Raw genomic sequence first — 22,527 nt, 5'->3', positions numbered from 1 at the left:
TTGTTTGTTCAATGCGTTTGGTTAAACTGCGCGTTAATCACAAACCATGTTTACATTTTTTTTTAATTTAAGGCTCAACTATTGAGATCGTATATTTCTTGAACAAACTTAGGAAGGTAAAACATTTTGAAAAAAAAATCTTTGTGAAAGTGAACATTAAGCAATAACAAAGGACATTTCTTGGAAAAGTATAGAAGCCTAAAACATTCTAAGGACTGTTTTAATATAGGTACCATTTATAAGAATACGTAGGAGAATTTCAAATCTTCACTTTCAGGTGGGTAGCTGACTGTACGCAAATACGTAGTTGCGTTATGAATTTGACAGGTCGAAGTTCTTGTCATTCCAAAAACCACGAATTTGAAATGTCCCCTCCCACATCTACCCTGAAGGCATCGATATGCGTAATCCCAAATTAGCACTGGCTACGCGCCTGACTTTATAATGCTTCGATTAAACAACCCCAAATGTGTACCCGTATATTTATTCACAAATATATAACATTTACCAAAATGGAGCGGTATGATACATTGGCAAAAATCACCAAATTGATTTACTGAAAGTAACCAACCCTTTTAATTTGATGAGGAAATTAACAAAATGTGATACGCAAAATCGTCGAACAAAATAATTGTAAAACAAAACAAATCACATATTTTACCATTGAAGGTGTTGTAATTTTCTTTGTGAAAACATGTATTTATAACACAAATCTGCCTGTATTTTGGGCTGGCGGCCTTTCATTACAAATAAACATTCGTATTCGTATTCGGAATACAAAACTATTGATTATGTAATAATGTAAGCGAAGTATACAACAGCTACAATACTACAATGTAAATGATCAGGCATCGAGAAACTGAAAAGTAAATAAAAATGTTTAAATTATGCATTACGTGGAAAACGTTATTTATTCTACATCAAGGGCAAATAAGTGTGCAACTACAAAGTGTGTTTGAGTTTGTCTTGTGTAATAATAGTCAGGACCTTAATGTTGCTTCATGGGGAACTAAAAGAGGGTCCGTATTGTATAAGCATATTAAAACATTGTTTTCTCAAAAGCTCAGATTTTTTTTATTCTTTTCCATTATGTGCAATTATTTGTCCAAAAGTTCCAAAATTGTGCATATTTACATTTCTTTGGAAAGAAACACTAGGATTATTACGTGGAAGTGTGTTACAAACAAGACTTATTAAATAATGCGAACTTGTAACAAATTTAAATCTCGTCTTAAGAAGCCTTTGTTCAGGATAGATTAGGTAGGGATTACTTCACGTAAATATTGTAAAGCTAGCCGGGTCTATGTGATAAAAATATTGATTACTGGTATTATAACGCACAATGCGCCTATTTACAAAATCATGTCTTTCAAAATTGTTCCTACATAAAATAAACAGGTATGTAAATTGAAGAAAAACATCCAACTTAAAAGGATTATTTTTATCAAAGAATCTTAACTGAAAGATATCACAAATGTAAATATAATTGTTTTAAAAAGGACTCAGGTTACGTACTTTAAAATTATTGGGAGTAGTAAATAAATCATCATCATCATCATCATTATCATCATCATCATAATCATCATCATCATTTTCATCATCATTGTCACCACCACTACCACCACCACCACCACCACCACCACCATCATCATCATCATCATCATCTCCTCCTCCTCCTCATCATCATCATCATCATCATCATCATCATCATCATCATCATCATCATCATCATCATCATCATCATCATCATCATCATCATCATCATCATCATCATCATCATCATCATCATCATCGTCACCGCCACCACCACCACCACCACCACCCCAATCATCATCATCATCAACATCATCATCATCACCATCTCGGTCGTTGTCGTCGCCGCGTATTATTTTTTTACGCAAACCTTAAGGGTAAATAACTGGTGATGGTTCATCTTTGGCTGTACTAAGGTTGCTGGCCCTTTGCTCTACTGTATATTAATTTACGGAGGCCCAGGGGGTGGTACTGAATTTATTTTACAAGGAACATGTGGTTTCGTTCTCTTGTAAAACGACATTGTTATACCTCAAGATAACAGCTTGTTTAAAAATATAATGCATCATATATAACAGAGAATTGCATCACATTCAACCTGAAATAAGACAACTGTTTTGGCGTTCAATGGTTTGTTATTTCACTGCGTCCCTTGGTAAGTTAATACAAATTCGTTTCTTTCAAAGGTTACCTTACGTCTTCTTTGTTTTGAAATGAACTACAATTAATGTCTGAATTCTTGAAAAAAAAGGAGTATTATTCATTTGAACATTTTTGACAAAACCTTTCAAGAGTAAAAAAAAAAAAAAAAAAATTACCAAATTAAGACACAATCGCATCTGTTTCATTTTTTAGAATAGGCTCTGTCATTTCAAATATAAATGAGTTGTCTTGTGTTGTTACTATACAACAACCGATGATAAAATACTGCTTAACCTTTAAAACATATAAAAACAAGCATCACTTATTCTTCGTGAATAATAAAGCAGTGTAAATTAAAGGAATGGGCCGGTTGTTGAGATATGCCGTTGTTAACTTCTAAACGTGTACACTTAATGATGTGCTAACATATTTAACCATGAACAGGTTCAGCTGAAACAGCTAGCTGTGTGTATGGACATGTTGGGACATCTGTGTGTATGGACATGTTGGGACATCTGTGTGTGTTGGGACATCTGTGTGTATGGAGATGTTGGGACATCTGTGTGTATGGACATGTTGGGACATCTGTGTGTATGGAGATGTTGGGACATCTGTGTGTATGGAGATGTTGGGTCATCTGTGTGTATGGACATGTTGGGTCATCTGTGTGTATGGACATGTTGGGACATCTGTGTGTATGGACATGTTGGGTCATCTGTGTGTATGGACATGTTGGGTCATCTGTGTGTATGGACATGTTGGGACATCTGTGTGTATGGACATGTTGGGACATCTGTGTGTATGGACATGTTGGGTCATCTGTGTGTATGGACATGTTGGGACATCTGTGTGTATGGACATGTTGGGTCATCTGTGTGTATGGACATGTTGGGTCATCTGTGTGTATGGACATGTGGGGACATCTGTGTGTATGGACATGTTGGGTCATCTGTGTGTATGGACATGTTGGGTCATCTGTGTGTATGGACATGTTGGGTCATCTGTGTGTATGGACATGTTGGGTCATCTGTGTGTATGGACATGTTGGGTCATCTGTGTGTATGGACATGTTGGGTCATCTGTGTGTATGGACATGTTGGGTCATCTGTGTGTATGGACATGTTGGGACATCTGTGTGTATGGAGATGTTGGGACATCTGTGTGTATGGAGATGTTGGGTCATCTGTGTGTATGGACATGTTGGGACATCTGTGTGTATGGAGATGTTGGGACATCTGTGTGTATGGACATGTTGGGACATCTGTGTGTATGGACATGTTGGGACATCTGTGTGTATGGACATGTTGGGTCATCTGTGTGTATGGAGATGTTGGGTCATCTGTGTGTATGGACATGTTGGGTCATCTGTGTGTATGGACATGTTGGGTCATCTGCGTGTATGGACATGTTGGGACATCTGCGTGTATGGACATGTGGGGACATCTGTGTGTATGGACATGTTTGGACATCTGCGTGTATGGACATGTTGGGTCATCTGTGTGTATGGACATGTTGGGACATCTGTGTGTATGGACATGTTGGGTCATCTGTGTGTATGGACATGTTGGGTCATCTGTGTGTATGGACATGTTGGGTCATCTGTGTGTATGGACATGTTGGGTCATCTGTGTGTATGGACATGTTGGGTCATCTGTGTGTATGGACATGTTGGGTCATCTGTGTGTATGGACATGTTGGGTCATCTGTGTGTATGGACATGTTGGGTCATCTGTGTGTATGGACATGTTGGGACATCTGTGTGTATGGACATGTTGGGACATCTGTGTGTATGGACATGTTGGGTCATCTGTGTGTATGGAGATGTTGGGACATCTGTGTGTATGGAGATGTTGGGTCATCTGTGTGTATGGACATGTTGGGTCATCTGTGTGTATGGACATGTTGGGACATCTGTGTGTATGGACATGTTGGGTCATCTGTGTGTATGGACATGTTGGGTCATATGTGTGTATGGACATGTTGGGTCATCTGTGTGTATGGACATGTTGGGACATCTGTGTGTATGGACATGTTGGGACATCTGTGTGTATGGACATGTTGGGTCATCTGTGTGTATGGACATGTTGGGACATCTGTGTGTATGGACATGTTGGGGACATCTGTGTGTATGGACATGTTGGGTCATCTGTGTGTATGGACATGTTGGGTCATCTGTGTGTATGGACATGTTGGGTCATCTGTGTGTATGGACATGTTGGGTCATCTGTGTGTATGGACATGTTGGGTCATCTGTGTGTATGGACATGTTGGGTCATCTGTGTGTATGGACATGTTGGGTCATCTGTGTGTATGGACATGTTGGGACATCTGTGTGTATGGACATGTTGGGACATCTGTGTGTATGGAGATGTTGGGTCATCTGTGTGTATGGACATGTTGGGTCATCTGTGTGTATGGAGATGTTGGGACATCTGTGTGTATGGACATGTTGGGACATCTGTGTGTATGGACATGTTGGGTCATCTGTGTGTATGGACATGTTGGGTCATCTGTGTGTATGGACATGTTGGGTCATCTGTGTGTATGGACATGTTGGGTCATCTGTGTGTATGGACATGTTGGGTCATCTGTGTGTATGGACATGTTGGGACATCTGCGTGTATGGACATGTGGGGACATCTGTGTGTATGGACATGTTGGGACATCTGCGTGTATGGACATGTTGGGTCATCTGTGTGTATGGACATGTTGGGACATCTGCGTGTATGGACATGTTGGGTCATCTGTGTGTATGGACATGTTGGGTCATCTGCGTGTATGGACATGTTGGGTCATCTGTGTGTATGGACATGTTGGGTCATCTGTGTGTATGGACATGTGGGGACATCTGTGTGTATGGACATGTTGGGTCATCTGTGTGTATGGACATGTTGGGTCATCTGTGTGTATGGACATGTTGGGTCATCTGTGTGTATGGACATGTTGGGTCATCTGTGTGTATGGACATGTTGGGTCATCTGTGTGTATGGACATGTTGGGTCATCTGTGTGTATGGACATGTTGGGTCATCTGTGTGTATGGACATGTTGGGTCATCTGTGTGTATGGACATGTTGGGACATCTGTGTGTATGGACATGTTGGGTCATCTGTGTGTATGGACATGTTGGGTCATCTGTGTGTATGGACATGTGGTTCATCTGTGTGTATGGACATGTTGGGTCATCTGTGTGTATGGACATGTTGGGACATCTGTGTGTATGGACATGTTGGGTCATCTGTGTGTATGGACATGTTGGGTCATCTGTGTGTATGGACATGTTGGGTCATCTGTGTGTATGGACATGTTGGGTCATCTGTGTGTATGGACATGTTGGGTCATCTGTGTGTATGGACATGTTGGGTCATCTGTGTGTATGGACATGTGGGGACATCTGTGTGTATGGACATGTTGGGTCATCTGTGTGTATGGAGATGTTGGGTCATCTGTGTGTATGGAGATGTTGGGTCATCTGTGTGTATGGACATGTTGGGTCATCTGTGTGTATGGACATGTTGGGTCATCTGTGTGTATGGACATGTTGGGTCATCTGTGTGTATGGACATGTTGGGACATCTGTGTGTATGGATATGTTGGGACATCTGTGTGTATGGACATGTTGGTTCATCTGTGTGTATGGACATGTTGGGTCATCTGTGTGTATGGACATGTTGGGTCATCTGTGTGTATGGACATTTGGCTTTTATGTTTAAGGGCTACACCTACAATCAACCTTGTTTTAACTTAGTTGAAATGATTTTTTTCGGACTCGTTTTCAGATGTTCACGACAAACGGCAACTGGAATTATATTAAAATTAACAGTTATTTCAAGCTCAATCAAATTTCTATTAAAAGCGTATATAACGATTTTACACAAAAAGAGAGCATTTCTTTCACACTTTTTAAGATTTTTTAACAATTTAGTTTGAACTTGTGATAAAAGCTGCACTCTCACAGATTTACCGTTTTTACAACTTTTTTATTTTTTTTTGTCTTGGAAAGAGCAAATTTTGCGTAAACATCTTCAAACCAATGATATAAGATTGCTGACAAAAAAAATCAGATCGTAGTTTGTCATATTTCCGTTCGAAAGTTTATGTTTTACGGCTTAAACCGTTACGAACGGTTTAAGAAAAATGCATAAAACATCAATTTTTAAACTTAAATATAAAAATCTGCGATCTAAATTTTGGTCAGCAGTCTTATATAACTGGTTTCCATGGATTTTCGCAAAAATTGGCTCGTTCCAAGACAAAGGATAAAAAAATGTCAAAACGTTCAATCTGTGAGAGTGCAGCTTTAAAGCAAGCATTTTGTTCACATTTACACGAACTTTCATTGTCTTATCTTTTACGCATTGAAAAGTGTACAAGAGCATTTAAAGGCCAAGATTATATCAATCTGAACATAAACTTACCAAAATTATCACATACAGAGCTACGCCTGATCGTTATTGAAAGGGTTTGTTGGGGCGCAGCTAGTATATTGGTTGTCGGCTGAATTTGTCTCATTTTGTCGCTCGGCTACTACCTTCGACAATATCGGGATCGTTTTATTATTACGTTATTTTATGCAGGGGCGGATCCATAAATTGTCGTTAGAGGGGATGTAACTAAGGGGCAAAACCTTTTGGACTGCGCCCCTCCCTCAAAACCGAAAGTCTATGGCATAAAATGTTTGCATGGGGATTTTGGGTACTCCCTCAAGAAGATTTTATCAATTTGCACTCGGAAAAGGTCATTATTAGCGTATTTTAATACTTTTTAATAAATATCTCGGTCATGTTCGATAACCAATCAGTGTCACTTCAAATGTATGGATTGAATTGCTTAAATTACACAATTAAGAGCCCAAACATTCCTAATTTCGACAGGTGCATCTAGCGATATTTTACCGCGCTTGTTTCAAAATTAGTTCTATATCTTTCATCATTATCCATAATTTATTTATCGTTCGGCCAACATTTCTTTTTTTCCCTGTTCTCACGATACATTATCATTTATTTTCATTCATACGATCATTTTTACTCACAGACAATTTAACAATAGTCTATTCAATCTCGTTTCAAAGGCCCTTTGCAAACGAAGAAAACGGGGTTTCAAGACCGCGTTCCTTTATCAAATGCATCCGGAATAATCTGTGAGAAACTCAGATTAAAGTGGTCTATAGAAATGATATAACAGGCAAAAGGACAACTCACCGTCTTTTCTTGGTGTCGCAAAAGAAAATAATACAAGCAAAGGTTAGCTAAATATTAGTTCTGAACCCCAAAATGCTTTCTTGTATTTGATCATGAGAGAGATTGAGTTATTGTGTGAAGTTGTTAATTATTTATTCTGCAAATTAAACAAACACCACAGCATCGCTCTGGAGGATAATATATATCTTATATTCGATACTGCAATACATAGCAACCAAGCTTACTGTGAAGTTATTCCTTGCAGCGTTCGTGTCATTGGCGTTGAATTGGCGTTGCTGTTTTAGTTCATTGTGTGCCGTGTTAATATGTTTATATGTTGTTTTTAATCCGTTTGGATATAATGCCTTGTTAAAACACAAACGGATTTGTGTCAAAATAAATAATAGCAATAATGAAAAATAATTAAATCGAAGAGTAATTCGCTTTTAGTTCAATTACACCAACGTTTCGTCTTCTTAACAAAGATAATATTGAACTCACATATATATACAACAAAATTGAATTAAGATGTAACAGTTTTGATTAAGGAGTATATTCTTGGATGAAGACACGTCTACAGGTGAAAATGTATTATACGTGGATGTATTCTGTGCAAATGAAATAACGCAACGCCTACGGAATAAACGTTTTGATGACTTTACTGACCAAAATGAATAACGCAACATAAATTAGAGAAAAAAAACAATTAAAAATCATCTGAACTCGATCGGGACGTTTGATATTTCGGTTTCAAGTATTCTAATGCAGTTTTAACGTGCTAATCAGTCCAAGACAACTTCTTAAGGGTATTAGGGAACAATGAATGTGAAATGTACAAACAAACTTAATGATAAAACACTCGAAAACTCCCTGGGAGCGACCCTATACAGAAGTATATATTGATAACGAAGTTGGGTAGAAAACAATTCAGTAAGAGTATTTTATCATCTTATTGTCATTTGTGGGTATATGTACATGTGTATCTGACAGTCGTGAAGTTCTAGTATGTATATGAACTGGAAAACAATCTTGATTCAACGTTATTTGATATTATGAAATAAAAACCATAACTGTTTTTCATGAAGGAAGCTTATGATATTTAAGTGGAATATTTTATGGTATTTGAACAAAATACACTGATCTCAATGAAACCGTTCACTTATGCGCAATATCACATAACAAAACACTTATTAACGACATATACATCTGCTGGAAGTGCAGTGTGGTAATCTGTTGAGCTATTTTGTTGGACTTTCAAAGACTAAATTACGTGTGAAGTGATTTTATTCTTCAAAGATGAGCAGTAAAAAATCGTAAGTATTTCAACACGCACACGCAAACGAACACACCATACACACGCAAGCATAGACATACACACGCACACACAGACACACACACAGAGACACAACACACACACACACACACACACGTACACACACACACACGCACGCACAGACAAACAAACACACACAGACACAACACACACACACAGAGAGACACAACACACACACACACACACACACACACACACACACACACACAGAGAGAGAGAGAGAGAGAGAGAGACACAACACGCACACAGACACACTTATAACAGACATATCACATACGATATGGGGTCCTTTTTGGCTTAAGAGCAGCCAATTGCAATAATTCATCACTGACTCTATAGACTATAGCATAAGCAACTCTACGTAAAACCCTTCTCTGATGTTTATGGCGTTTCTCATCGACAAAGTACATTTTAAACCACCCTATACATTGTTTCACGGTAGTTAAGCACCTTGAAATAACCCTGTCTGGTTCTATCTTTATCTCGATCAGCAACAATCTTGATTGATTGTGAATTATTTAGTATCCCAAATCAATTTCCGAACCAGTAAAGCGCGAGAGCGTGCAGCAACGGAAGGGAGTTAAGTCTGTGATCCGATATTGTAGGAATTGAGATGTAACAGTTTCATGAGTATAAGTACTATGACAGTTGCAAAGTAATTTTCAATACAACTGTTAATGATTTGGTACTCACATTTAAATGAAAAATACGCCGATATAGTCTAACTTATATCACTTAAATTATCTTAGCTCGTTTGAGAATACCGACGCTGAGTGTATCTCTCTTAACATTGCCAAGTTTCCCGCTTGACATTGCCGATGTTGCTGAACTTATCCCGCTTGACATTGCCGATGTTGCTGAACTTATCCCGTTTGACATCGCCGATGTTGCTTAACTTATCCCGCTTGACATCGCCGATATTGTTGAACTTGTTTTCGCTTAAAAATCAAACAATGTTGAACTTATCCCGCTTGACATCCCCGATGTTGCTGAACTAATCTCGCTTGACATTGCCGATGTTGCTGAACTTATCTCGCTTGACATTGCCGATGTTGCTGAACTTATCTCGCTTGTCATTGCCGATGTTGCTGGACTTATCTCGCTTGACATCGCCGATGTTGCTGAACTTATCTCGCTTGGCATTGCCGATGTTGCTGAACTTTTTCGCTTGACATTGCCGATGTTGTTGAACTTACCTCGCTTGGCATTGCCGACATTGTTGAACTTATTTTGCTTGACATTGCCGACATAGTTGAACTAATCTCGCTTGACATTGCCGACATAGTTGGACTAATCTCGCTTGACATTGCCGACATAGTTGAACTAATCTCGCTTGACATTGCCGACATAGTTGAACTAATCTCGCTTGACATTGCCGACATAGTTGAACTAATCTCGCTTGACATTGCCGACATAGTTGGACTTATTTAGCTTGACTTTGCCGACACAGTTGAACTTACCTCGCTTGACATTGCCGATGTTGCTGAACTTATCTCGCTTGACATTGCCGATGTTGCTGAACTTATCTCGCTTGTCATTGCCGATGTTGCTGGACTTATCTCGCTTGACATCGCCGATGTTGCTGAACTTATCTCGCTTGGCATTGCCGATGTTGCTGAACTTTTTCGCTTGACATTGCCGATGTTGTTGAACTTACCTCGCTTGGCATTGCCGACATTGTTGAACTTATTTTGCTTGACATTGCCGACATAGTTGAACTAATCTCGCTTGACATTGCCGACATAGTTGGACTAATCTCGCTTGACATTGCCGACATAGTTGAACTAATCTCGCTTGACATTGCCGACATAGTTGAACTAATCTCGCTTGACATTGCCGACATAGTTGAACTAATCTCGCTTGACATTGCCGACATAGTTGGACTTATTTAGCTTGACTTTGCCGACACAGTTGAACTTACCTCGCTTGACATTGCCGACATAGTTGAACTAATCTCGCTTGACATTGCCGACATAGTTGAACTAATCTCGCTTGACATTGCCGACATAGTTGAACTAATCTCGCTTGACATTGCCGACATAGTTGGACTTATTTAGCTTGACTTTGCCGACACAGTTGAACTTACCTCGCTTGACATTGCCGACATAGTTGAATATATCTCGCTCAACATTTCCGACGTTTCTTGAGCGTGTTAAAATGATATACGTGAGTTCATCTTGATTGCCTTAAATATAATCGAATAACTTTAATTCAAGATACAAAAACGGAGTTAATATAGCTTATTATTACACATAAATAATCCGTTCATGACTTGGCCAGAGCAATTTTCCTGGACATCATAAATGCCGTACTGATCTCTGCGTAATTATTGACCTATCTACATATATATACATCGTGATTTCTAGGATTCGAAGTCAATTTTATGGTAATTTATTTATAAAAAATATCAATAACAATATTTCTAAGGTAGTATATTAAAACGAAAAAAAAAAACAGAACTCGTGAAAAGGCTTGACGCTTTGTTCAGAACAAATTACTGAGATAATTGGTCATATCTCACTTAATTTCTGAGAGTGTTGAACTTGTTTTACCTAATTGCTGAGATAATTGGACATATCTCACTTATTGATTGCTGAGATAATTGGACATATCTCACTTAATTTCTGAGAGTGTTGAACTTGTTTTACCTAATTGCTGAGATAATTGGACGTATCTCACTTAATTGGTGAGACTATTAAACCTGTAACACACTTAATTTCTGCGCAAGTTGAACCTATCTCACTTGATTTCTATAACTGTTCAACCGATTTAGCTTGTTTGCTGAGTTTTTTAACCCGTCGAACCTTATTGCTGAAATTGTTGGATCTATCTCACTTAATTTCTAAGACTGCTGCACTTGTCACACTTAATTGCTGGGAAAGTTGAACCCATCTCACTTGATTACTGGGATGATCGAATCAATCTCACTTGAGTGTGGTGAATGTTGACATTGATTTTTGAGGTAGTGATCTTACTTAGTCGCTGCAATTTCTCAATTAACTCCTGATATTGTTGAAGCTACTTTCACTTGATTTTCTCTTGATTTCTGAGAGTATTTGATCTAATGCCACTTGATTCTTGAGAATGTTGAACTCATGTAACTTGATGGCTTATCTTGTTGAACCAATGCCATATGATTGTTGAGATTGTTAAAGCTATACCTTTCTCACATGATTGAGAAAACAGTTGAGTCTAATTTGATTGCTAAGATTTTCTGAACCTATCTTAATTGATTGTTTTAAAATAATGAACCTGTCTCACTTCGATACTGAGATTGTTAAACATATGCCACATAATTGCTTAGACTATTGACCATATGAAACAAGATTGCTGAAATGGATGAACCTATATCGCTTCATTGCTGAAAATATTTATCCTTTCTTTAAAATGTTTAGAGTTTTGAACCGAAATTAGTTGATCGTTGAAATTGATTGCTGTAATTGTTGAACGTAAGTGCTTATTGAAGTTAAGTTGTGTGAGTTATCTTACTTTCACTTAATAGTTTAAGCCCGGAATTATAGAAATTCTGGTTTTTCCAACCTAATCCTCCGGTACAAACAAAAATAAACCGTTGTAATATACACACGTTACTTCGGAAACAATAGAGTCATTGGACTGTTACATGAATTTCATTAGCTCGAAATTCACCTTTTATTTGTACCGGCATGGGAAAACCCAGTTATGGTAATTTCGGGCTATATATATTTCTTATTTTGTGTTTATGCCCTTTGTTCAAATTCCATATAAACACGCAATTAATGAAACCATTCCGCTTTGTGTGTTTTGTTTACCTTACATGTAAGAAAGAATACCCAGGGTAGAGTTAAACATCAAATACCGACACCGAATGTGAAGCTCAGGCATTTTGATTAAACCGAAAGGCAGCGAACAACCGATCAATTTTATCAATCCAATTATTCAAAATAAATATTTGCCGAGGCTTCAGTGGGCCCTATTGTGCGAACACAAGACTTTATACAAGCAAATAAAAGTGATCGCTTACTCCCGACGATTTATTGTCAATCGTTTGTAGTTCGGTTTTGAAATGAGAAATTTTATTAGTTCGATATCAAAAAAACAATGTGTATAAGGAATAAATAAGTTGAGTTTTACTTACTTTTGGTGTGCGGTTTAAAGAAATATTGTGTTTTAGATGCACTTAAATAACGATTTGGCGAATACACGTGATATGACCAAATAACAGTCGCGGTTTTCACAATCAAGTATCTTCAAGTTGATATTAATCAATGATTTAAAGAATATTTTGGAGATCAGTGCAATTTCGTTTGTAATAGTTAAGCATTCAAACCTTTTCGAAAGAACGGAGCGGAATACGTACGTACTTAAACGTTCAAAACCACTTTTAATATACAGCAATGGACAGGAAGCCAGCGACAGGAATGATGTTTAGTTACTTTCAAAAAAGGTAACCCTTACTTCCTTCCTCCCCATCCATCTATTCTCCTTTGATCTCTTCTTTCTTTCTTTTTTCTCGCTCCTTTCATCGTTCCTTTCATTATTTCTTTCTTTGTTTTTATTTTGCCTTACTTGTTCTTTCTTGCGCCTTATTTTTCTTTTACCCATTCCTAATTTTCTTTCAAACCCGTCTTTTCGTCTTTCAGGCTTTTGGTCTGATTTCCTCTTAAACCTATTTCAGCCATGTTCTGCCCTTCAATATAGTTCAACTATTTGCTTTTACCTAGTTTATTTATTTTTATCGCTTACATGTCAGTCCGTTTACTTTCATTCTTTCGTCCGTCCGTTTTCCCGTTAATTCGTTCGTTCGTTCATCAATTCAGTCAGTAAGTCATCCATCCATCCATCCAAACCAATCCATCCATCCATCCATCCATCCATCCATCCATCCATCCATCCATCACTCCATCCATCCAATCCAATCCAATCCAATCCATCCAACCGTCCGTCCGTCCGTCCGCCCGCCCGCACGCCCGCCCGTCAATCCATCCATCCATCCATCCATCCATCCATCCGTCCATCTGTTCGTTCGTTCTTTCGTTCGCTCACATTCATTCATTCATTCATTCATTCATTCATTCATTCATTCATTCATTCATTCATTCATTCATTCATTCATTCATTCATTCATTCATTCATTCATTCATTCATTCATTCATTCATTCATTCATTCATTCATTCATTCATTCATTCATTCATTCATTCATTCATTCATTTAATCATGCATACATCTAACCATTCAACCATCCAGTCATTCATTCACTCAATCAACCAATCAATACATCATGTGTATATTCCTTTCTTAGTTCATTCAAACAAAAATTGAGTTAAATGTTTTCTAAAAACCATTTTTCGATGCGCAAATAAATGTCGTTTCAAACGTAACATGTATACACATTCAGCTATAAGTGTATGATTGATTGCTTTTAGAAAAAATGAAAACAGTAGCATGTTAATACTACTTAAAAACTGAGGAAAGGCGGCCAATTGAAGAGTGGATACTTGAGACTGTTTGCAAGCACCTTAAGAGTGGCTGCTCAGATAAGAATTTTTATTCAGATATACAGTTTAAACATGCGAAAAAAACTTCAAAAAAGAAACACATTCTGTTCGGTCTGACCCGACCTTCCTACATATCAAATAATGCCTTAAGCCGAAACGGTATCAGTTAATATAGAATATATAAATGTGAGTCTATGTGAGTCTTTATTGCCTCGTTGACACCGCCAAACAAATAAACATATCAAGTTGCTATCCAATTTTTGTCCCTTCAATAGCTTTGATGACAGAAGATTATCGATATCTGATATAGGTTTTAAATAGTTCATAACATTGATTTAGGAACAATCTGCAGCGTTTTGTGAAAAGGGTAAAACTGTAGAATGTTATTTTATGTCTGGATCCCAGTGTCTATGTATACTGAAACGGCCTAACAAAAATATCACTATTTTATTTTCCTACACGAGATAAACACAAATAAAAAGATATTATGATATTATGTATACATTTAACCCATTACATTACGTGCATTAAAGGGACTTTTAGTGTCCGAAATGAGTTATTTGTGATTTCATTCGTAGATTCAAGTTTTAAAGCATTCAATTTCCAATAGCGTTTTAAACGCTCTTCCACAATATGAGGAATTTTCTGTACTCTTATTTTCGAAATATTTAAAGCACCAAAATAACTTTTTTTAACTCCATTTTTTTTGTTCACATTGCATATTTGGTAAATTGTTCATGTCCTCTTCTAAAAGCCGTTGCCGGAAACCCATGTCTGACCAATTAATTATTGGAAAATAAAAATGGGTCGATCGTTGGTATCCGACGATGCATAAAATTTGTTTATCCTCTGATTTCGACAGATTAAAACAATTAAAATAGTTACCGAATTTGTAATACATTTTGGGGTAGAATTCAAAAGAAACATATTTTTGCATCAACATATATTGTGTCCCTTTAAATCAGAGGACCTTGTATCGATGTCACGGCCTAGCATGGTCCTCGAACATTGGAAAATGCGATCAATACTGAATAATGCAGACAGAGATAATAGACGATCGTGATAGTCAGATTTCAATCGCGTAGAAATCAATTCATTACACGTTTAATGAGTTTGATAAACCGCTGATTGCTACGGAATGTTTAATCATCTCTGTACTATGTTAGACCACACATTTCACAGCTCGTTTTCACCAACAAGACCATACTTTTCACAGCTAGTTTTTCACCGAAAGGACCACACATTTCACAGCTAGTTTTCAGCGAAGGGACCACACTTTTCACAGCTAGTTTTTTTTCACCGAAGGGACCACACTTTTCACAGCTAGTTTTTCACCGAAAGGACCACACATTTCACAGCTAGTTTTCACCGAAGGAACCACACTTTTCACAGCTAGTTTTTTTCACCGAAGGGACCACACTTTTCACAGCTAGTTTTTCACCGAAAGGACCACACATTTCACAGCTAGTTTTCACCGAAGGAACCACACTTTTCACAGCTAGTTTTTCACCGAAGGGACCACATTTTTCACAGCCAGTTTTTCACCGAAAGGACCACACATTTCACAGCTAGTTTTTCACCGAAGGGACCACACTTTTCAAGGGTTTACATTCAAATACCGGCGCCCTGACTTATATTTGACCGCACTGTAATTATCAGTTATTTTGGACCTCGATGTTATTATCAGTTATTTAGGACATCGTAGCATTTATGGGTGATTATCGTACATTTAAAATAGAAGAGCAGGATAAAACACAATATTCCTATAAAACCGTAAATGAAAACTGGTATTTCTATATGCGGGTTAGATTGATTATAAAGATGACAGCTTGTCATTCAACTGGGACTGAAATAAAATTTATATCTGTGTGGGAGTCGGAGGATTTGGTCTCTGTCAGTCGTATGCTTGGATAATGAAGTCCAGAAGTGGGGCGATTGTTCAGAACTTTAAAAAAACGTTGTTTACTTCGTCGTTGTTTACTTTCAAATTGTTACTGCTCCTGAAGTTTAATGGATGCCCTTGTAATCCGCTGTATTTCTTACAAGATTTCAGGCAACTGTTTCAATTGTATTCGTTTACATATCAATATGTGAGCACATCATGAACATTCAGACGTTAACAATGGTGTAGTTAACTAAGTTTTTAACAATCGGTCAATACATCTTTGCTATTCTTCGCTGATTTCATGTTGGAAAATAAAGCGCCTGAAATCTTATCTATGTTATTCAGATGGTTGTCTTTTCGTTCCCGGAAATAACTTTTTTTCAAACGAAACCAGGGTTAGAATCAATACATTGATGTCACAAAATTCAACATTAGGGTAAATAAAAAAAACGATAAAATACGGGCAACTAGGTGCATTTATGCGTCAATCATCTTGAAGTACGCATTTGGATTCATGGATCATGACAATATGTGCTGTTATATCATGTATTGATAAATCATGTTAAAATGGTTTGATAAGTAAAATGTATGACTGTAATCTTCATACGTGCGTGCGTGCGAGTGTGCGTGCGTGTGGGTCTGAGTGCCTGCGCGCGTGCGCGTGCGTGCGTTCAGACCACATCACTGAGCATAGCCGACAGTCCACTAAAAGGCATTAAGAGGCATAAAAGTCAAGTGAAGTGTGCTGGTCGATCAGGATAGTTCAAGGGGCCGTTTTATTAAAGCTTCTTAGCTTTTGACTACATTTATTGTGAATCCCGTCTACTTTTGATGAATTCATCATTTGGGCCGAATTTTGCATATCTCATAGTTTTGTTATTCAAACATCGTTAGCTTTCTTTTAAATCAGTTTATAAAAAGGGCAATCGTGTACTAAGTAAAAATTAAACCTAAGCTAGTTTATGAAATAGCCCATGATCTCCCCTATGACATACATGGTCAATATGTAGAAGAAAATACATTAATAGGTAAACCTCTATCCGTACTGACTCTATCTCCGCTATTTTCAGTGCGTACCACGACAGCTGCATCCCGGCTGAGCGGAAGGCGGTAGCGGCGGCCGCGGACACCGGAAAGACGTACCGGGAGGCCGAGTATTCTAACTGTGACCAAGTGTCCCAGGATACTATCTGGAAGCAGGCCGTGGGTGCCGAGCGGAGGTGTCTTAAAAACTGGTATGAGGCAATAATAAAACTTTCCTTAAATGTGCAAGTTAGTTTATAAATTTTTAAAGTAAGAGTGATTATCCTGAACAGATACGAGCACCTATCACAAGTTTTTCACCTTTAATGCTGTTGCATTTAAGTTCATGTAAATGTCTTTATCACACCATTGGCAAGAAGAAATATTTTATTGCAATTACCACGTTATAGTTAGATGACATGAAGTAAAATATTAATGAATAGGAATGAGGGGAGTGTGGGTAGCGAACGAGCCTTCTTTCTCATTAAAAAATGCTTCCGGTCATTTAACTGACTTAGAATACAACCTCATCGGCCGACACGTGGTCAACGCAAAATCTGACTCGGGGAATGTGAATCGGAAGAGGTCAACAGTAGGCGGTCCTTTAACCACCCGCCGCGGAAAGTTGATATTTTAATGATCAAGCCCAGTACTTAATGATTGCCTATCTGCTTTTTCACTGGCAGAAAAAGAATGTTTTATTTTAAAGCTGCACTCTCACAGATTAGCAGTTTTGACAACTTTTTTATTTTTTTGTCATGGAATGAGCCAATTTTTGCGTTAATATCTACAAACCATAGATACAAGACTTCTGACAAAATTCAGATCGCAGTTATTCATACTTCCGTTAGAAAATTAATGTTTTATGGCTTAAAGCGGTACCAACGGTTTACGAAAAATGCATAAAACATCAGTTTTTGAACTTATATATGAAAATCTGCGATCTGATTTTTGTCAGCAGTCTTATGTCACTGGTTTCCATGCATTGTCGCATAAATTGACTCCTTCCAAGACAAAAATTAAACAAGTTGTCAAAATGTTTACTCTGTGAGAGTGCAGCTTTAAGCTTCAAAAAAGGTTCTAACTAAAATCCTTGTCTCGTAGACCAAGAAATGTACACCGTGATGATTTCATCGCAGATGAAGACAGGTTAGAAAGGGAAAGAATCCATCAATGTGTCACATTGCATCTAAGCGGTTACCTCCCTTTAATATTATTTTTCTTTCTCCAGGGACTCCAGCTGGGGATTTCTCGCAGAATTCGATGCTCAGGTTGGTTTATTGTCTTCACCTTTTTCATGAGTGATAATTTAAAGAAAATAGTACCATATCAGAGTCTAAGAAAAACGGTTTTGAATTTCTTTGGAAAAAGCAACATATAATTCCATATAAAATATCCATCGTATTTGAAACAGAAAATTCACCAATTACTGGTAAAAGCATCAGGGTCACCTCGTTTTATGTAATTTCTAATAAATAACAATTTTTATGATTTTTTAACGGCTATTGATTAGAAAAAACAAATAGCGTAGATTTGTATTCCTTTTGCTTTTAAATTGAATTAAGCACTTCTACTTTACGACAAAATACCTATATGTTATGCGCTTTTTTTCTAGCATTTGTCTTATCATATAGTCATGCATACGACGTTAGGGGTACCCATGGTTACTGTTGACTTGTTGTTATAGATAAAATCAGGAAAGCGAGTAAGTTTTGTGGAGTTGAAGCTACGTGCAAATAGTATTATGTGTCAGTAAAACTAACATCATGATGTCTTTATGCTTTGCTTTGAAATGAATGGTCGTATATGTCCATAATGCGATTGAGAAAGGTAAAACATTAGTACATGTTATTAGTGTTCAACAGTATATTTTGTCCAGTGAGAAGACATCATTTCTCATGTTTTCTAATACGTTTATTTAAGTAAATCAGCAGCCATTCATATGTGAAGCGGTACATATTAACTGTGGCTGGCCCAGTTAGTGCGTAGTTTACACAATATAATATATACCGCTAAAAACTTGAATATTGTTAGTGTGTACTTACACAAAATAAATGGTTATGCGTCTGCGTCGCATCAAAGCATTTATTTTTGTACAAACCAACAATCTTTATCCATTACATAAAAAACTAATTTAATAAATATTATTGTTTATTTGGAGGTCTTAATTTTTTATGAAAGATAACATCTACAATATTTTTTGCAAACGAACATGTGTTCCACTACCGCTCACATATGTCAGCTCAAGAATCTGAATCGATATAAATACATGTAGGTATGTTTTGTCGCGCTGTAGGGATAAAAACATGATTACAACCAGTAAGATTTCGCGACGTTCGTTATATAACGAAAAGTGCATGACACTCGTCTGATTTTAAGTACTTTATTAAACAATTACTAAAGCCGAGAACTATGGACCTAACATATAATATTCCATGTGGCACTGGTAATATGTGTACCAAGTTAGATGGAAATATGTTGCTGCATAAACAAAGTTTAAAACATTTTGCTAAAACAACGCCATGCGGTGTTGTCTTATGCTTTGCCTATACATGTCAATTTTATGGAACTTGTACCTTCATTTTAGTAACAACTCGAACTGCAACTTTTGGTGAATCAAAGTGGAAAATGTAATTTTTGCACATTACACAAAACAAATCAGTGTTTGAAGTGAATGTTTGTTCTGGTATGGCTAAATAATACATGTGGGTGTCGGTTGTATTGCTGTTTTTCTGGATGCGTTGTTATGTTAAGAATAAGTTCATTATAATACGATTTTTCAGTCATCTGTGAATGCAATACATGTTATTGTGAAATTGAATAATGTATTCAAATATAAAATATATCCGAAAAATTTGAAAACTTATACTTTGTGACTTGAACGTGATGATTTTAATAGTAAAGTAATTAATTACCCTTCTATAGATGGATATTTACATGATATAAATTTCATGAAAATAGTCACGAAAAATAATATAATGAAGTGAAAATCAAATCAAATAGTGCAGCAGTGGATTGAAAATGGGTCCCTTCGTGTACATATGGGTACTTTTACCAGAAAACCACTTGAATCAAAGCCGAAAGGTTCATGAAACATATAAACACAAGTGGTGATTTGGTGAAAATTGTAAACATTTACGTGAAAGTTGATTACATCAAGACATGAATGTTTATGTTGGGTATGTTATGTGCTTATGAACAAGTTTTCTCCTTTTCGTTGACTCGTTTCGCTAACAGCCAGTCAGAAGGTCCATAAGAAGAGTTCAAGGGACGTAATCCTACCTATAACTCATATCTTTATTCGTTAATATCAACAAATACAGATGAATAGAGCATGCGCCTCTTTCAAAATATGTAAATCATTTAACAACGTGTAAGCACTATGAATTAACATTCGTATTCTCGTTTCTAGGGCAACCCTAAAGAAAAAGAACCACTTCCGGAAAAATCCAATCAGTTTTCCGAGAACGTTCCAAACACGAACTCGGGTAACTATGGAAACCGCGTCAATACAGAGCTGGGGGCCAGTATGCAGCAAATGGAGTACCAGTTTTACAGTGGCGGACGTCGGCGGAAGTTGGGGGCTGACATGATATGTTACTAAGCCTTACATTCCTTTTGCATTTGTATATTTTTGTTGTTAGGTGTTATTTTTTTCTACACTCGGGTCGATGTTTTAAATGCCTACAAATGAGATAAAATGTCTGAATACCCATGAGTCGATCATGGTTTGTTCAGCATTTGTAACTAAGATCTGCTAATATCTAACAAACGCTTTCATAATCACCCTTACTGAATGCATCGTAGATCGTGTCACATACATTTTATTTATATAATACTAGTACTTATAATACATGCCTGGCAGAATATAAGAGATATATACACGCTGATAGTTGTAATATAAATGTTAATTGAATCCCAAATTCTACAACTTTGATTTATAGCAAGTCGTACATATGCATATTAAGTACACTGTTGTTGCGTTATTTTAATTAAAGCCTTAACAATTGTGTACTTCTAAGTTGCTCTATAGATAAGCTTATGCAATTATAAAAATGCCTTGAACAAATGCAACGAAATGTATGTTTACTGTAAGCCGTATCCAGCTTCAATTGGAATTCAATTGTTTTCTATTACATTATGTCAGTATGTAACAGAATGTTACGCTTTCTGGTGTTCTAAAAACGGAGTTATAAATTATTGAGCCTATTGTTCAGAACTGTGTCAAAGTTAACAACCTGATTAACGAGATCATTGTTCACGTTTAATATATTTAAATGAAACTAGTTTAGCTGAAATAGTTGTCTATAATCTTGTCAGAAAAAAAACCCCAGCAGATCACAAGTGCATCCATTAACCTTCCATAGCAGTAACGACTTGGAAGTTAACAACGATGAAGTTAACAATAATATAAAAGAAATGGACTATATATCGACTAGATACATATTCGTTAAGCTTCAAATACACCAGTGGGCATTAAAGTGGGGACATAATACACCAGTGGACATTTAAGTGTGGACGTACTGATTTGAACCTGACGAAAACTTATGATATTTTGCATTAATCTCAATGGCTATTTATTTAAACCTTAAAGCGTATTTCTGGAAATGTGTGTGTTATATATGTTAAGTGTCAAGTTAAAATCAACGCCTATTTCTTTAAACCCTAAGCGTATTTCCGGAAATGTGTTTGTTATATGTGTTACGTGTCTAGTTAATATTTATCATTTAAAGATAGTTGATCTTTCCGTCCATTTGCATTTATAGTTCTTGTTAGTTTACCTCACGTTGGAGAGTTTAGTCTATTTGTAATTGTTATTGAAACCAGTCGTTTGAGAACAGCGATTGTGTTTAGAATTTTAAACATTATTTTGGTGTTGTTTTATTCATACTAACTTTACAAATAAAATATACAACATCTGTGAAATTGAGCTACGTTTTTTATTTCTAATTCTATAAATGGCCGTATATGTCACTCATGAGTGAATTATTCGTATATGACACATTTTGAAAGTGATTCGAATATGGCATACATGTTTGGTCATTTTGAAACGCATAGGTCACATCAGTTGTTATGACCCGTGGTGACCCATGCGAAAACCCCTTTGAAGTCACGTGATTATTTACCCCCGTTTTAGCAAACTTCACACAGACCTTATTTTCTCTATTTAAATTCGTCTGGACATTTTATGAGAAATAATTTTTAATGTTCGAACGCAATATATCGATTTCACTGATAAACAAAGAAAATCACACTGTAATAAAACTCTACGTATATGTAATTTCGCAGTGAAAATCCTTTATAATCCGACAATCCAAATTTAAAATGACAACGACGACGAAGATGGGGGTGATGATGATGATGTTGATGATGATAATGATGCTGATAAGATGATGATGATGATGATGATGATGATGATGATGATGATGATGATGATGATGATGATGATGATGA

General features: G+C 36.8%; 1 protein-coding gene across 3 annotated transcripts in view; it reads left to right on the top strand.

The window, feature by feature from the left end:
• LOC128205329 (uncharacterized protein C2orf50-like) overlaps positions 1–22,003 on the top strand; it is a 22,329-nt gene extending 326 nt beyond the window's left edge. Inside the window, exons 1-5 of one of the 3 annotated variants that reach the window (XM_052906864.1) lie at positions 12,654–13,113; positions 17,121–17,285; positions 18,305–18,344; positions 18,761–18,778; positions 20,486–22,003. In XM_052906864.1, the coding sequence (XP_052762824.1) occupies positions 13,064–13,113; positions 17,121–17,285; positions 18,305–18,344; positions 18,761–18,778; positions 20,486–20,677 (465 nt within the window). In that variant the 5' untranslated portion in view covers positions 12,654–13,063 and the 3' untranslated portion in view covers positions 20,678–22,003. Of the gene's footprint in view, positions 1–12,653; positions 13,114–17,120; positions 17,286–18,304; positions 18,345–18,760; positions 18,779–20,485 lie in introns of those variants that run through there. The other 2 variants (XM_052906865.1, XM_052906866.1) reach the window with 2 other exon arrangements.
• The last annotated feature ends 524 nt before the right edge of the window (positions 22,004–22,527 follow it).

The sequence above is a fragment of the Mya arenaria genome, chromosome 10 (genome assembly GCF_026914265.1).
Source record: "Mya arenaria isolate MELC-2E11 chromosome 10, ASM2691426v1".
NCBI classification, from domain to species: Eukaryota; Metazoa; Mollusca; class Bivalvia; order Myida; family Myidae; genus Mya; species Mya arenaria.
This window is presented reverse-complemented; position numbering and strand designations above follow the sequence as displayed.